This window comes from Pseudophryne corroboree, chromosome 6 (assembly GCF_028390025.1).
Source record: "Pseudophryne corroboree isolate aPseCor3 chromosome 6, aPseCor3.hap2, whole genome shotgun sequence".
NCBI classification, from domain to species: Eukaryota; Metazoa; Chordata; class Amphibia; order Anura; family Myobatrachidae; genus Pseudophryne; species Pseudophryne corroboree.
The window spans coordinates 659658565-659676118 of NC_086449.1; the positions used below are offsets into that span (position 1 = coordinate 659658565).

Genomic DNA, 17554 nt, shown 5'->3' on the forward strand with positions numbered 1-17554 from the left:
GGTCCACATTAGTACCGAGGGTATAGACTGGTCTATACCCTCGGGGTATAGACTGGTCCACTAGGAGCCATGGGCACTTTAAAAAATCAATAGTGTGCACTGGCTCCTCCCTCTATGCCCCTCCTACCAGACTCAGTTTATAAAATGTGCCCGGAGGAGCCGGTCACGCTTGGGAAGCTCCTGAGTTTTCTGCATTTATTTTCTATTTTATTATTTTCAGGTAGGTCTGGCTGGCACCAGACTGCCTGCTTCATGGGACTTAGAGAGGGAATGGCTCAACCTCCCTAGGGTTAATGGTCCAATTCCCCGCTAACAGGACACTGAGCTCTTGAGGGTCCTATTCGCAAGCCCCACCACGGCGAGCGTACAGACCCACAGCACGCTGCCACCCCTAACAGAGCCAGAAGACTGAAGAGTGGTGAGTAGGTTGCCGTTGTCCCGGTTAGCGGGTTGCCGGAGAAATCAGGGTAGGAGCGCATCGCTGCATGCACTCTGCGCTCCAGGATTCAGGGGCACTGTGTGACCGCTGTGAGGGGCGGCTGGAGCCAATGTTATTACCCACTACTGGCACATATTACAGGGGTTTTAACCCACTGTAACCCTTATTCTGTCACCTAGGCCAGTATAAAAAGCCGCCATTAAGGGGGCGGGGCCTTCACTATGAGCGGATCCAGCAGCTCACCAGCGCCATTTTTCCTTCTACAGCTTACAACAGGCAGCCTGACAGGAAAGCGCAGCTCCTCCACACGGACTCAAGAGCACCTCAGCGGTACCAGGGCGTCATAGTAAAGGTACGGGGAGCAATAATCTGGTGTACTGAACCTTATTAAGAGTACTCCGTTTGCGACCCAGCTAAGTCTATACTTTAGCTATAGGGGCACTGTGTGGCTGGCTCCAATACTCTGTGTCTCCCTAGAAAGGGCTCTGTGTGGGTTATCTGTGCTTTTAACCTATTCCTGTGTGTGTGTGTGTGTGTGTGTGTGTGTGTGTGTGTGTGTGTGTGTGTTCTTTTACATTATTCTGTCAAAGGAGTGTATCATGCACAGCAGAGAGCTTTTCTCAATCGGGGGGATCATTGCAGTGTACTTAGTATAGTACACATTCTCAGGCTAGTGGATATGAACCTATATGGTTAGATTCATTAAAGGGGATGATTTCAAATATTTCAAACAAATTTTCCCAAAATGAAAAGGAGATGCAATATTTAAGGCAATATGTAGATGACCTGATGAATAGAGATTCAGGGGTCATTCCGGCGTCTCAGACCCCTGCTATTTGTCCACAGAAGCGTGCTCTGGCCCAATTCATGCAGGCTGATACCAATGATGATGTATCAGATCCAGTGGAGGGGGAGGTGGTCTTGATGGCGGGGGAAAGGGGGAGTGCAGCTTTAGCACAGGGAATACAGGCCCTGATTGAAGCTATTAGAGTGGTCTTACACATTCCTGATAAGGTATCAGAGGATGAGGAGGAATCCTTTTTTAATGTGAAAAAGAAATCCTCTGCTACTTTTCCTGCTTCTAAGGAATTTGAATTCCCTCTTTGAAGCAACTTTGGTTAATCCTGACAGGAAGTTTCAGATTTCAAAAAGGATAATTACATCCTTTCCATTCCCTCAGGATGACCGGTTTCCAGGCTGCCACGTAAGATAGTTTTACCTGTTCCTGGGGCAGCTTCGTTGAAGGATGCTGCAGACCGCAAGATTGAGACCACTCTCAAGTCTCTGTACACAGCGGCGGGGGTGTCTTAAAGACCCACTATAGCTTGTGCATGGATCACTAGGGCTATTGCAAAATGGTCTGGTAATCTAATTGACGGATTAGATTCCTTATCCGGGAGTGGGGGGGGGGGTTGGGGATTATTTTACTCCTACAGCATATACAGGATTCTGCTAACTTTATGGTGGAGGCCATCAAGGAGATTGGATTGCTCAACGCATGCACCACTGCCATGGCAATGTCAGCACGCAGGGGCTTGTGGCTACGCCAGTGGACTGCGGATTCGGATTCCAGGAAAGGCGTGGAAAGCCTTCCTTTCACAGGTGAAGCCCTTTTTGGAGATGAACTGGATACGTGTATATCCAAGGCTACGGCGGGTAAGTCCTTCCTTTCGCAGCACCCCCAGCTAGAAAATCTTAATCTGCACCTACTTTGCCGTCCTTTCGGACAGTGAAATTTAAAGGTAAGGCCAAGGGTTCTTCTACTGCCTTCAAAGGCAATAGATGTAAGCACAGAAAGTCTGCAAATGCAGCCTCACAGGATCAGACCTCAGGTTCTGCTTCCGCAATGCCTTCAGTATGACGGTGGACAACACTGCCTGGTCAACAGGCAGGTTGGAGCTTGGTTACGATATTTCAGTCACGTATGGACCACATCATGTCTGGATCCATGGGTAAAAGATCTTATCATCCAGGGCTACAGACTGGAGTTTCAGGAAATCCCACCTCACAGATTCTTCAAATCCGACTTACCAGCTTCACTGGAAGCAAGTATGACCTTACAAGCAGCAATTCAAAAACTAGTACAAACTCCGGTCATTGTTCCAGTTCCTCTTCATCTACAAAACACCTGTTTGTTATACAGAAACCGGACGGTTCGGTGAGGTCCATTTTAAACCTCAAGTCACTGAACCCGTATTTACGGGTGTTCAAATTCAAGATGGAGTCGCTGAGAGCGGTGATCTCAGGGTTGGATGAGGGAGAATTCCTGGTGTCTCTGGATATCAAGGATGCGTACCTTCATATTCCGATTTGGCCACCTCATCAGGCTTATCTAAGGTTTGCGTTACAGTACTGTCACTACCAGTTCCAGGCCCTGCCCTTTGGGCTCTCCACGGCACCGAGGGTGTTTACCAAAGTAATGGTGAAGATGATGTTTCTCCTCCACAAGCAGGGAGTGAATGTAATAACGTACCTGGACGATCTGCTGATAAAAGTGCCGTCCAGGGAGAGTTTGTTACACAGCATTTCCCTCTCCACATGACTACTCCAGGATCACGGGTGTATTCTAAATCTGCCAAAAATCTCACCTGGAACAACATGGAGGCTTCCGTTCCTGGGGATGATACTGGATACAGAGGTACAGAAGGTATTCCTTCCTCTGGGAAAGGCATTGGTCATTCAATCAATGGTAAGGGACGTCCTAAAGCCGCCCCGGATATCGGTGCATCTGTGCATTCGCCTCCTGGGAAAGATGGTAGCCTCTTACGAGGCACTGCAGTACGGAAGGTTTCACGTAAGGTCCTTCCAGCTTGATCTGCTGGGCAAATGGACCGGCTCGCATCTACACATGCACTAGAGGGTACGTCTGTCGCCAAAAGCCAGGATTTCTCTTCTGTGGTAGCTACAGACTTCTCACCTTATGGAGGGCCGAAGGTTCGGGATTAAAAATTGGTTTCTGCTAACCACAGACACAAGCCTCGGAGGTTGGGAAGCAGTCATGCAGGGTAAACACTTCCAAGGAAAATGGTCAAGTCAGGAAACCATTCTTCCGATCAACGTTCTGGAACTAAGGGCCATATAAACCGCCCTTCTGCAGGCATCTCATCTTCTTCACAATCGAGCCATCCAGGTTCAGTCGGACAATGTGACGGCAGTGACATACATAAACTGACAGGGCGGAACGAAGAGCGTGACAAGGATCATCCTCTGGGCAGAGACACGCAGTGGTGCAGTCCGCGATCTTCATTCCGGGCGTGGACAACTGGGAAGCAGACTTCCTCAGCAGACACGACCTCCACCCGGGAGAGTAGGGCCTTCACCCGGAGGTGCTCGGTGGGGGACTCCTCGGATCGAAGCTCCAGCGGGATTGCTCCAGGTCAAGAGACGTGGACGCTATGGTGACTCCATGGGTCTATCAGATGGTGTATGTCTTTCCCCCACTTCCAGTGATCCCAAGAATTCTCAAAGGCTAAAAAGGGAAAGGGTTAAAGCAATTCTCATTGCTACGGATTGGCCAAGAAGGGCGTGGTACGCAGATCTACTGGAACTGCTTCTGGAGGATCCGTGGCCTCTACCTCTTCGGTAGGATCATCTACAACAGAGGCCTTTCGTCTATCAAGACTTACCACGGCTACGTTTGACAGCATGGAAGTTGGGCGTCTAATTCTATCCCGGAAAGGGATTCCGGACAAGTAATTCCTACCTTGATCCAAGCCAGAAAAGGGGTAATGTCTAAACATTACCACCAGATTTGGAGAAAATACGTCTCTTGGTGTGAAATCAGGAAATTTCCTGCGGTGGAATTTCAGCTGGGTCTTTTTCTGCAGTCTGGTGTGGATGTGGGCCTACGCCTAGGATCCGTAAAGGTCCAGATTTCGGCCTTATCCATTTTCTTCCAGAAACAGTTGGCTTCTCTTCCGGAGGTTCAGACGTTCTTGAAAGGTGTTCTGCACATCCAGCTGCCTTTTGTGCCACCCACGGCATCTTAGGATCTCATCGTGGTGTTGCAGTTTCTACATGGTTTCTTCATGGTTTGAGCCTTTACCAGGAGGTTGATGTAAAGTTTCTTACGTGGATGACCGTCACACTGTTGGCCTTGGCTTTGGCTAGACGTGTGTCGGATTTTGGGGCGTTGTCTCACAAGAGACCCTATTTGATTTTTCATGAAGATAGAGCTGAACTCAGAACTCATCAGCAGTTTCTTCCAAAGGTGGTGTCTGCGTTTCATATCAACCAGCCTATTGTGGTTCCGGTGCTTACTGACACCTCTTCTACTTCAAAGTCCCTCGATGTTGATCTATGTCAAACGGACAGCGCATCACAGAAAATCCGACTCGCTCTTTGTGCTTTATGACCCAAGAAAATTGGGTGTACTGCTTCAAAGCAGTCTGTTGCTCTCTGGATCATGCTTAGTATCCAGCATGCTTACTTTACGGCAGGTTTGCCGATGCCTAAAACTGTACGTGCCCACTCTACTAGGTCGGTGGATTCTTCCTGGGCGGCTGCCCGGGGTGTCTCGGCCTTACAGCTCTGCCGCGCAGCCACTTGGTCTGGTTCGAACACGTTTGCTAAGTTTTACAAGTTCGATACTTTGGCCTCAGCACTCTCCCACCTGGTTTGGGAGCTTTGGTACATCCCCATGGTACTAATGTGACCCTCTAGGACACAAGAGAAGATAGGATTTTAATTACCTGCCGGTAAATCCTTTTCTCGTAGTCCGTAGAGGATACTGGGCGCGCCCGCCCAGTGCTTCGTGTTTCCTGCATGGTTACTTGGTTAAGTATTGTTGTTGGTTTAGCTGTTGCTGTTCCTGTTCATGTTGGGTTCGAATCTCACCACTATCCTTTCTGAATCCTTCTATCAAGATATGTCCGTCTCCTCGGGCACAGTTTCTAGACTGAGTCTGGTAGGAGGGGCATAGAGGGAGGAGCCAGTGCACACTATTGATTTCTTAAAGTGCCCATGGCTCCTAGTGGACCAGTCTATACCCCATGGCACTAATGTGGACCCCAGTATCCTCTACGGACTACGAGAAAAGGATTTACTGGTAGGTAATTAAAATCCTATTTTATCGTTGTTAAAAATACAGTATATCTGGCAACTATTTTGAAGATGATGGCAGGAATATCATAATTTCAGTTTTTTAATGTCTTTGTTTCAGCCATGAGCATATGGCTTAAACAGTGTGAGATGTTGGCTAATATAGGGCCTGGGAGTGTGCAGGTGAAGAGGTAAATCTATTTATCTGCATATAAGTGAAACTGGAGGCCATAGGTGGGTATCCATGTATGTTGGTGCATGACAGCAGTATACAATATGCCTCACAGTGCCCTCAGAACACAATATACCTCACAGTACCTCCAGTATACAGTATGCCTCACAGTGCCCCCAGTATACAGTTCGCCTTACAGTGACACAGTATGCCTCACAGTGCCCCCCAGTATACAGTATGCCTCACAGTGCCCCCAGTTTACAGTTTGCCTTACAGTGACACAGTATGCCTCACAGTGCCCCTAGAACACAGTATGCCTCACAGTGCCGCTAGTATACAGTATGCCTCACAGTGCCGCTAGTATACAGTATGCCTCACAGTGCCCCAGTATACAGTATTCTTCACAGTGCCCCCAGAACACAATATGCTTCAGTGCCCCCATCTCACAAATGCCACACAGTGCCTCCTGTATACAATATGCCACACAGTGCCCCCAGAACACAATACGTCACACAGTACCCCCACAACACAATACAACTCGCATTGTCCCCAGTAAAGAATATGCTACACAGTGCACCCTTTTCGCTTCTTTCTTTCTTACTTTCATCTCTGCTTCTTGTCTTCTATTTCTTCTTCTCTTACCTGTCATTGAGTGAGATGAATTATCACGATGCCTCCTGACCTGCAAAGGAAAGCACTGTAGTTAGAGGGTAGATAAGTGGTTTCCAAACACAGTCCTCAAGGCACCCTAAAAGGCTATGTTTTAAGAATATCCATGCTTAGACAAGGTACTTAATTAGTACCTCAGTTAGTTTGATTATACCATATGCGCACAAGCAGGGATAGTCCTGAAACCTGAATTGTTGGGGTGCCTTAAGGACTGCATTTGGGAACCACTGGACTAGATGATGGCATTCTCACCCCCTCGCATCACTGTTTGATCTTTGCCTTACCGTCATGATAAAAGCCTTTTGGGGTATCTTTTGCATACGTTTCATCTGTTTTTCTTCAAAAGCTGTCTAAAATGCAAAATAAGTTTTGGTCTAATTATTGCTGATGTTACAACTGTGCAGGTGCAAAGAATAGAGCATAAGTATGAGATGCAAGCTGATAAGATGATGAGAGCAGCAGCAAAGGATGTACACCGGCTACGTGGGCAGAGCTGCAAGGAGCCATTGGAAGTTCAGTCTTTCAGGTGAGGCTACTCTGGAATTTAAGATATTTTTTATATTTTTCTGCCCCTATTAGGGCTGTTGTAACAAGCTTATTCTAGTATATCCTTTCGTACATTTATAGATCTTGCCATTAGGAAGAAGTATGCCTGTTGCTTTTTCACTTATTGGCAGAATTTGTCTCCAGAAGGAATAAATCAGAGGGCATGGTCACCATATATGAATCCTATTTCTCCCTCACTCCCCACGTCTTCAAATAACTGACTGATGCGGACGGCTATATTTGATGTGGCAGTGACTTGAAGCAGCATCACATAGAAACCATTTTATAAATTCATTTTTTGCACTTTCAACATTTTAAAAGAAGCATTTGGGAAGCTGTGAACATTCTCACCAGCTGCATCTCTACCTCCCATCTCATTAATCTAGAGAGATAAGGGGTATGAAAGGCCTAATAAAGTGGAATAAATTACTGAGCTGCCATGCTGTGCAAAAGTCTGCACAGGGACTCAAAATATGAGATGTATTTGTATGGCAGTGTTTCCCAACTCCAGTCCTCAGGGAACCCTAACACTACATGTTTTCCAGATCTCCTAATTGGTGCACAGGTGTATTCATTACTGGCTGACACAATTTAAAAGATCCACAAGTGGAGCTAGTTTATTTAATTTGTGATACTGAGGACATCTGTAAAACATGCACTGTTAGGGGTCCCTGAGGACAGTACTGTTCGGTCTGAGGGTGCGATAACAATGATAGTTGGGCAATTGTTGAAATAAATCCATTTCTAATTGCAAAATTCACCAGTTTTTGGGTGTGATTTTTACATTCATCAAATTTATTGACACCAAGTTGTAGAGAAAGACGCCACTTTTAGTGCGACCCTTTGCATATTACCATCCAGATTATTTTATTCAAGAAGTGACAAACTTCTATATCCATTGGCCTGCAACTATACTAACCATAGGCCTACACAGTAAAATAAAAATAACGAACAGCCGAAAAAAGTGGTGGTTGTGATAAGCGAAGTTGCAGGGATCTTGCCCGTCATCGTGTAAAATAAAAAAAAATAACGCTATCTCCCCCTTTCTATATGGTTGTGCTATTTATTATTGTGCCAGATCTCTGGCCGAGGGGGGTATCTATGCTAGGCAACACTAAGCAGCGTCGGCCTAGCCTGGGATACCTGGCGAGTGGGTACCATGGTTACCAGAAAAGACATTTGGTCCCCTTAATAAATGCAGCTGCCCTCTGCCTTAAAAAACAAACAAAAGAAAAATGTATGTGCTCCTTTAATGAACAAGCACATATGTTGCAACCTTAATGATCAAATATATGTTGCTGACATTTTTAGTACAAATTATAATATTGCTCCCTTATTATTTTTGTATTAATATATTTGAAACCATCATTTGTAATAATATTTGTGCTGTAATAATATAAATTATGCCCCACAAACCTATAAAACCCTTCTGTCTCCAGCATCTGTCCTTGCACTGACATGGCGCAATGGCCCCTTTTGTACATTGTCCTGTACAAAAGACTGGTCCACTCTGTGGCTTCCCTGATGCAAATGAGTAGAGTATAGGGGTAGTAGCAGTGCTACAGCTGTTTATACAGATGTGTGTAAGGAAACGCATGACACACGTATAGTGGAAAAAGCTAATTAATTGATGCATTTCATATATCTGGTTCATTTCCCCATGGAACAAATCCCATATTAACTCATGATAACCTTGCTTCTTTTAATTAGGTCTTGACCCCTTGCTTACTTTTTTTTAGAGAAGTGTTTCCATGCCCGCATTCACTTAGGTTTTTTATCCGGCCTCTCTTCCACAGGCTTTTCTGGACATATTACTTGCTTCATGACCCCCCTCAAACTAACCATGCCCATCTTCTTGAACCTTATGAGGTGACTCCCCTCACCCTATTTACCGTTTAACTTTCTGGTTTAAATTTGCTGTTTGCTATGCTCATTTCTGTTCCTTTTAGAATGTGAAGCTTCAGACTCTTTGTATGGTTCACTTCTACAGTCAGAATTTCTCTGAATTGTATCAACTTTTGTTCCATTAGTAAAAATAAATAAATAACTGGTTTTCCTTCAGATTAATAGAAGGGATAGTTGATAGCCTAGTGCATCAGAATCGCTAGGTACGCAATGCTAGGTGGCGTGCTGTATTGGCTGGCACCTGTTCTTTGGTTTCCAGGTCCCTTTTCCCAGCCTTGATGATCTGTGAGCAGAGTCTTCTCTGATGTGCATCCATCTTACAAGGAGGGAGGGAGCATACTGATGTATCATCTGGGGCCCCTGGAAGTCTATTCCAGCACTGCTTCCATGATGCATCATTCAGGTTCAATGTCATATGGAATCCAAACATTTGAATTTATATTGAAATGTTCACTGTACCCCAGGGTACATTAATTCCAGCAAAATCATTGAGTGTTCCATAGTTTCTTGTACGTTACTTCCCACATGTGGCTGACTTGTCTGTTGCAGTTTCATTAATTTCTTCACTTACAGTATAATTCTCTGTTAATGTTGTGATCTACTGTATTTAAAAAAGAATACTTAGAATGGGTGTAGTATGGTATGCCGGCGGCCGGGCTCCCGGCGGCCAGCATACCGGCACCGGAATCCCAACTGCTGGCATACGGACAGCTGGGCGAGCGCAAATGAGCCCCTTGCAGGCACGGTGGCGTGCTACGCGCGCCACACTATCTATTCTCCCTCCAGGGGAGTCGTGGACCCCCAAGAGGGAGAAAAGGTGTCGGTATGCCGGGTGTCGGGATTCCGGCGCCGGTATACTGTGCACCGGGATTCCGGCGCCGGTATACTGTGCACCGGGATCCCGACAGCCGGCAAACTGAAGACCACCCCTTAGAATAATGTATATAATCTAAGTATACTAAACCAAACTGACCTTCCAAAATGCAGAGCTCCATTACCTACAAACGGTACACCTCCCCCACACCTGGATGCAGGCAGTTACAGTATATTATTTCCTAATGGGGAATTTTGTATTGTACCTTGTAAAATGAGTCTCTTGTTTTGCAGTTCTACCATGTCTACATTGGAAACAAATTGTAATTCATAGTAAGATTATTTTTATTTTATTTTTTCAGAGAGAAAATGGCATTTTTTACCCGGCCAAGAATGAACATCCCTGCTCTTGCTGCAGATGATGTCTGATATTTACCACAAAAGTATTCCGAGTCTCTGTTCTGAGCGCCACTGCACACGAAAACGCAGTCTGGTGTGGTTGGAGTTGAATGTTGTGGTGTTATGAAGGTACAGAATGTATTGTTTCTTGCGGTTATCTGTTAAATACTTCAGCATCAAGAGGAGAAACAGCCTTCCAACATTGATGCGGATACCGTGTATGGACGATATAATTTTTTATTTTATTTTATCATTGCTACAAAACCAGCATTAATGTTTCAAGTTTGTATAGCGTGTATAATAAGAAATGTATTTTGGGGGAAAAACACATTTTAAGATCAGTTTTCCAGTCGAGGAAACATGAATTTTGTACAGATTCACACTAGAGAGGTTTTACGGCAATAAAATTTAAATTAATTAAACCTCATTTCTATTAAAAAGAAAATATTTTAAAAATGCCTTAGTAAGTAGATTGTCTTATACTGGAATCACATGTTCCCATTACGTGTTAAGGAGATGCATTGTAGATCACAAAGTGCTGTATAGGTGTCTCTGACTAGCTAGCAGATGTGCTTGTACATTGTGGTACTGATGGAGAGACAAAAAGTTGAAAATCAATTGTACTGTGTATCTTAAATTGGTTTTATCACAAACTAACAAAATATACACTGAAGGTTCATATACAAGGTCAAAATCATGTTTTGTAATAAAAATCCTTCTTTATGATTGTGTTGTCTTCTTGTTACCCATATGTATGTTAGTATCTTGTTACCCATACATTATGTCAGTAACAAAGTACATAATGCCTATGCATAGTTGCAGTGGGAAGGATAAAATAATGTACTTCCATATAGCCTCTGAAACCTAGGGATTGATACAGAGATGGACGCAGTACACACAGCAGCTGCACCTTTGGAGGCCTCCTGCAAGTTTCTGTGATCTCCGGATCACTCTGCAAAAACATTGCTTGCCTGAGTAACTCTGAGGTTATACAGGATGACAGGTGTTCCCATTCTGCCAGAGCCAGGAAATGTGCATCAGAATACCTGACCAAGACACGCCTACAAAAACAGGGATTATACACCCCCCATTTTGTAGAACAGTCCCCGTTGCCGCTGCCCCAAATGGCTACAGTATGATAATCATGCTGTGGCTTGGGGACACTGCAAGCAACAACGCAGGACCCATTGTTCACATGCGCAGTCCACCAGCCATGGGGCTTTGCGTACTACTCTGTCAGCCCCTAGTACAGTAAGAGACTAGTAATGAGACTACTCTTCAAACCCAGGCTCCCAAGAAAGGAGCTGAACAGAGAGGTGACATTGCATGATGTATTCAAGGGTACTGAACGTCTTTCCTTTCTGCTGCCCACGGTGTGGACCTGATGGCTTCCTTTTGATAAGAGTTCAGATATGGAGAAAGTGACTGAGAGTCCTGGAGCATACCAAGGCTCCCAAACTGGGACAGCCTTGTCATATATGTTCTCTGTATTATACATGTAGCTGCCCGTGCTTCTATTGTGTGACTAGTGAAGTACAGATGATGTATTGTGGGTTTCTGTTCCCACTCATGCTGCTCACACAGATGCAGCTATAGAGTATATACAAGGGATGCCAAACACCTGGCCTGTCTTAGGAATCTAGAAAGCATGGGAGCCCTAGCATAGCCAGTATGCACCCGTTGTAGCTCTGTGATGCTAAGCTGGTACGTTAGTTACAGAACATATTACAATGGCAGGAGATAAGTGTCTACACACACCAGAGACCACTAATGGTACATGAGTAGCACATCATGTCTCATATCCTGTAGGTTCGCTTATAGCTGATCATTGAGGGTTTTTTTTTGCAAGAGCGCAAAATAAACAAGAAGTGAGCCTCTTTTGGGGGGCACGCTTGAACATTGACGTGTGATTAAAATGTAACCTTTCTGCAGCGGGGTACACTGTATTCCACAGGGAATACATCGGGGTGTAGAGATGGATCTTGATCCAGAGGCACCAACAGGCTGAAGCTTTAGACTGTCCCAGGATGCATTGCAGGGCCTCCTCTATATAACCCCGCCTCCAGACACTGTGAGCTCAGTTTTAGAGTTGGTGCCTGCATGAAGCATGTCACTTAAAAGGGGGGGATGCGCTAGCCAGGCCTAAAAAAGCTATTTAGAAGACTTCAAGGGCTGCAGCACTTCATATGTCAGGGTGACATACTGTGCTGCGGCTCCATCACCTCCCTAGTGGCGTTACATACTCCCGCTGGCTCTGTTCCCGGGTACTTGCGGCGGAGACGCTCCGGTTCCTAGGCACACCACCACAGACGCTGTCCTGGGTCGCGAGGCCGCTACTAAGAGAGGAGGTAAGAGGGTCCCCCAGGGCGGGACCCGCCATTAAATCGCGTTCCGGTCACGGTCTAAGGAGACGTACCGCAACGCTGGCGTGGACACTGTGACCTCACTATATCCACCAGGGCAGAGGAGCACAGGTCAGATAATACATTATCCAATTTAATAAGGCTCCATAGTACCCGGTGGTAAGGACCAGCATAGGGGATAAGGCACTTGACCTGTAGCCCGTCCCACAGCTCCGGGCGCCATCTACTGCTGGTGTTCCCATCCTGGAGCTGCCTCACACTTTCCCTCATTCCCTGACTGAGACGCTGGGCGCCATTTTACCACAGTAGCTGCAACTGGTCTCCGGGACTGCAGGGCAAGATCTCCTCTGTAAATCCGCCTGATTTATCAGCGCCATGATTCTACAGTATTCTACTTGTCATTTTAAGACACCGTTAGGTAAGAACAAGTGTACCTCTGCCAGAATATATTGTACGAGTATTCTGATATATACTGTACAACCGGTCTCAGGCCGCGCATTGTTATATGTATGTATGTATGTATGTGTGTGTGTGTGTGTATGTATGTATGTATGTATGTATATATATATATATATATATATATATATATATATATGTATGTATGTATGTGTTGAGTATGTATCCCTTATCCAAAATTCAAAATCCCACACTTTTGGGTCCCTTACTGAGATAACATATATATTTTATATTATGTGTATATATAGATATATAATATAATATATATGTATATGTGTCATTATACATATACATACTATGTGTCACATAGTACCGGATTTAGACGCTGGTGGTGTGTACTCTGTACGCTGTCGCATACTAGGGGATTTATTCACAGGTATTGTACTTTGTCTGGCAATATCGTACTCATACGCTCTGCGGTTACATTCACTGAAATGTCTAACGCAAAGGACGGGAAATCCACGGACGCTCCTACATCATGCAGCACATGCACAAAGGATTTGTCTGAGGGGAAGCTTTGATTGATGGTTTGTGTAATATGTGCCATACATCTCCCAGTCAGCCCGCTGCTCCTGTAGCCAATCAGGAGCCACCTTGGGCGGCGTTTTCAAATATGCTTAATACGCTTGTGACACGCCTTATGCCCCCTATGGGACCTCCTGTGCCATTGCAGCAACGTCTTGTCCCTATGGTGAATTCGCCCTGGGCGGATACTCTTGTCTACCCAGATACAACAATTTAATCAATCTTTGGTTAGACAAAAACGTACCCCACGTCCCTCTGCGGTCAAGGGGTCATCTAAGCGGGCCGCCGCCTCCTCACAATCCACTAATATCTCAGATGATACTTCTGATGAGGATGGAGAGTATACGGACCCATCAGACACTGATACAGTTGCTTCTGACAAGGAAACTACAACGCAATTTGATGTCCCTGACCTAGTGGAGGCTATTAAGTTGATTTTACAAATCAATGATGATGTAGATCCCACTACTGCATCTAAGAAACCTGATAAATGTAAACATCAGAAGGTAGCTAATGTAGTCTTACCACATTGTGACCATTTGCTAGACATACATCAGGAACCCTGGCCTTCTCCATGAAAGAAATGTTCCCTGTTTAAAAAGACGCTAGCTTGTTATCCTCTCTCCGCTGAGTTGTGTAACAAGTGGGAAAATCCACCACCGGTGGATTCTCATGTCACCCATCTTGTGTCATATACTCTGCCTGTCACCTCACTGAAGGAACCGACAGAGAAGCGTGTGGAGGGATGCCTGAAGTCTGTTTACTCCCTTACAGGTGCTGTACATAGACCCACTATAGCAGCCTCCCAGGCCGCAAAAGGAATTGAAGCATGGGTTCAGGCAATAGAGGATGAGCTGCCTCAGGATATATCTGAAACTGCCAGACAATATCTGTCTCATATTACCACCGCCTCCCATTATATTCATGAGGCGTCCGCTGAGGCAGGTGTGATGGCGCCCAAGACGTCTACTACGTCCACCCTGGCTCGCTGAATTCTGTGGTTGAGGTCATGGAAGGTGGACCTGGACTCCAAAAAGACCTTGGAGGTACTCCCTTTTAAGGGAGACATTCTATTTGGGGAAGATCTGAATAAGATCGTGACTGAGTTAGCAGCTGCTAAGACTGCCTTTCTCCTGAATACTAATCTTTCTGCACAGAAGGCATAGAGTACCACCTTGCGTTCCTTTCAACCTCACGGCAAAGCAAAAGGTCAGGCATACCTGAGACAAACTCGTGCTGCCAAAACAAAACTATCCCGGGCTGTCCGTCAGTCTGCTTCCAAACAAGACAAGCCTGCTGCATGACGGGGTGGGCCTCCACCTGGGGGATCCCGGGGTGGGAGGCCGACTTCTGCAATTCACCCAGGTCTGGTTAAAGACCAATTCAGACGCATGGGTGCAAGAAGTCGTCTCACGTGTATGCAGTCTCTTTCAAGAGACGTCCCCCTTGCCAGTTCCGAACGACTATTATCCCTTCGGACCCGTTGAAGGCGCAAGCTCTACACCTGGTTGTGAGTTCCCTCCTGAATACAGGAGTGGTAGTGTCGGTACCCCTGTACCAGAGAGGTGACGGATACTACTCGACCCTTTTTCTAGTCCCGAAACCCAATGGGTCTTTCCGGCCTATACTCAACCTCAAATCACTGAACAAATTTGTAAGTGTCCATGTTCCATATGAAAACGCCACGCTCGATTGTACTGGCCATGGATCCGGAGATTATATGGTATCCCTGGATATACAAGATGCTTATCTGCATATACAGTTGTGCTCATAAGTTTACATACCCTAGCAGAATTTGTGATTTTCTGGCCATTTGTCAGAGAATATGAATGATAACTCACAAACTTTTCTTTCACTCATGGTTAGTGGTTGGGTGAAGCCATTTATTGTCAAACAACTGTGTTTATTCTTTTTAAATCATAATGATGACAGAAACTACCCAAATGACCCTGATCAAAAGTTTATATACCCTGGAGATTTTGGCCTGATAACATGCACACAAGTTGACACAAACGGGTTTGAATGGTTACTAAAGGTAACCATCCTCACCTGTGATCTATTTGCTTGTAATTAGTGTGTGTGTATAAAAGGTCAGTGAGTTTCTGGACTCCTAAAAGACCCTTGCATCTTTCATCCAGTGCTAAATTGAGGTGTCTGGATTCTGAGTCATGGGGAAAGCAAAAGAATTGTGAAAGAATCTGCGGGAAAAGGTAATTGAACTGTATAAAACAGGAAAGGGATATAAAAAGATATCCAAGCAATTGAGAATGCCAATCAGCAGTGTTCAAACTCTAATTAAGAAGTGGAAAATGAGGGATTCTGTGGAAACCAAATCACGGTCAGGTAGACCAACAAAAATTTCAGCCACAACTGCCAGGAATATTGTTCGGGATGCAAAGAAAAATCCAAAAACAACTTCAGCTGAAATACAGGATTCTCTGAAAGAAAGTGGTGTGGTTGTTTCAAGATGCACAATAAGGAGGCATTGAAGAAAAATGGGCTGCATGGTTGAGTCGCCAGAAGAAAGCCATTACTACACAAATGCCACAAAGCATCCCGCTTACAATACTCCAAACAGCACAGAGACGAGCCTCAAAACTTCTGGAACAAAGTCATTTGGAGTGATGAGACCAAAATGGAACTTTTTGTCCACAACCATAAACCTTACATTTGGAGAGGAGTCAACAAGGCCTATCATGAAAGGTACACCATTCCTACTGTGAAACACGGAGGTGGATCGCTGATGTTTTGGGGATGTGTGAGCTACAAAGGCACTGGAAACTTTGTCAAAATTGATGGCAAGATGAATGCAGCATGTTATCCGAAAATACTGGAGGAAAATTTGCACTCATCAGCCCGGAAGCTGCGCATGGGACGTACTTGGATGTTCCAACATGACAATGATCCAAAACACAAGGCCAAGTCGACCTGTCATTGGCTACAGCAGAATAAAGTGAAGGTTCTGGAGTGGCCATCTCAGTCTCCTGACCTCAATATCATTGAGCCACCCTGGGGAGATCTCAAACGTGAACTTCATGCAAGACAACCCAAGAATTTACAGGATCTGGAGGCTTTTTGCCAAGAAGAATGGGCAGCTTTACCATCTGAGAAAATAAAGAGCCTCATCCACAACTACCACAAAAGACTTCAAGCTGAAAATTGATGTTAAAGGGGGCAATACACGGTATTAAGAACTGGGGTATGTAAACTTTTGATCAGGGTCATTTGGGTAGTTTCTGTTGTCATTATGATTTAAAAAGAGTAAACACAGTTTGACAATAAATGGCTTCACCCAACCACTAACCATGAGTGAAAGAAAAGTTTGTGAGTTATCATTCATATTCTCTGACAAATGGCCAGAAAATCACAAATTCTGCTAGGGTATGTAAACTTATGAGCACAACTGTACCTATTGCCATTTCGCATCAGCAATATCTGCGGTTTGCTATTGGCAGTCTTCACTATCAGTTCCAGGCTCTGCCGTTTGAACTGGCCACAGCCCCTCGGATCTTCACCAAGGTAATGGCCGTGATGACGGCTTATCTCCGTCGTCGGGGAATCAGGATCCTGCCGTATCTGGACAACTTGCTGATCCTGGCGAACTCCCAAGAGGTCCTCCACCGTCATCTGCAAATGACGGTACACTTCCTACAAGCTCATGGGTGGCTCGTCAACTGGAAGAAGTCCTCGCTGGTCCCTACTCGGAGCATGGTGCACCTGGGGGCATTGCTGGACACACACGGCTAAAGACTGCTTCTGTCTCCAGAGAAATTCCTGAAACTTCAGGACAGGATCATATACTTCCTCTCTCGCCCAAGAGTGTTGGTACACTCTGTTATGCAGGTACTAGGCCTCATGGTGTCGGCTTTCGACACGGTAGAGTACGCTCAATTTCATTCCCGCCCTCTACAGAGGTTAATCCTTTCCAAGTGGGATGGCCTACCTCATCAAAACAGGTCTCAAATGATCTCCTTGACTCTGGAGGTTCGTCCGTCCCTGAGCTGGTGGGTACAAGACCAGCAGTTGAGCAGGGGCCATCCCTTCTGGATTCCCAACTGGGTCCTACTGACTACAGAGCCCAGACTGAGGGGTTGGGGCACGGTGCTGAAACAACACTCTCTCCAGGGTCGGTGGACCAAGTAGGAATCTCTCCTCCCGATAAACATTTTGGAATTGCGGGCAGTGTTCAATGCTGTGACACTTGTCCTGTCTTTAATACAGAACAGG

General features: G+C 45.5%; 1 protein-coding gene across 3 annotated transcripts in view; it reads left to right on the forward strand.

Moving 5' to 3' along the window:
• The window catches only part of WWC1 (WW and C2 domain containing 1), a 389991-nt gene extending 379282 nt beyond the window's left edge, over positions 1–10709 (forward strand). For all 3 annotated transcript variants that reach the window (XM_063928228.1, XM_063928229.1, XM_063928230.1), the window contains 2 exons: positions 6725–6846; positions 9947–10709. In XM_063928228.1, the coding sequence (XP_063784298.1) occupies positions 6725–6846; positions 9947–10013 (189 nt within the window). In that variant the 3' untranslated portion in view covers positions 10014–10709. The remainder of the gene's footprint in view (positions 1–6724; positions 6847–9946) is intronic.
• Positions 10710–17554: the final 6845 nt, after the last annotated feature.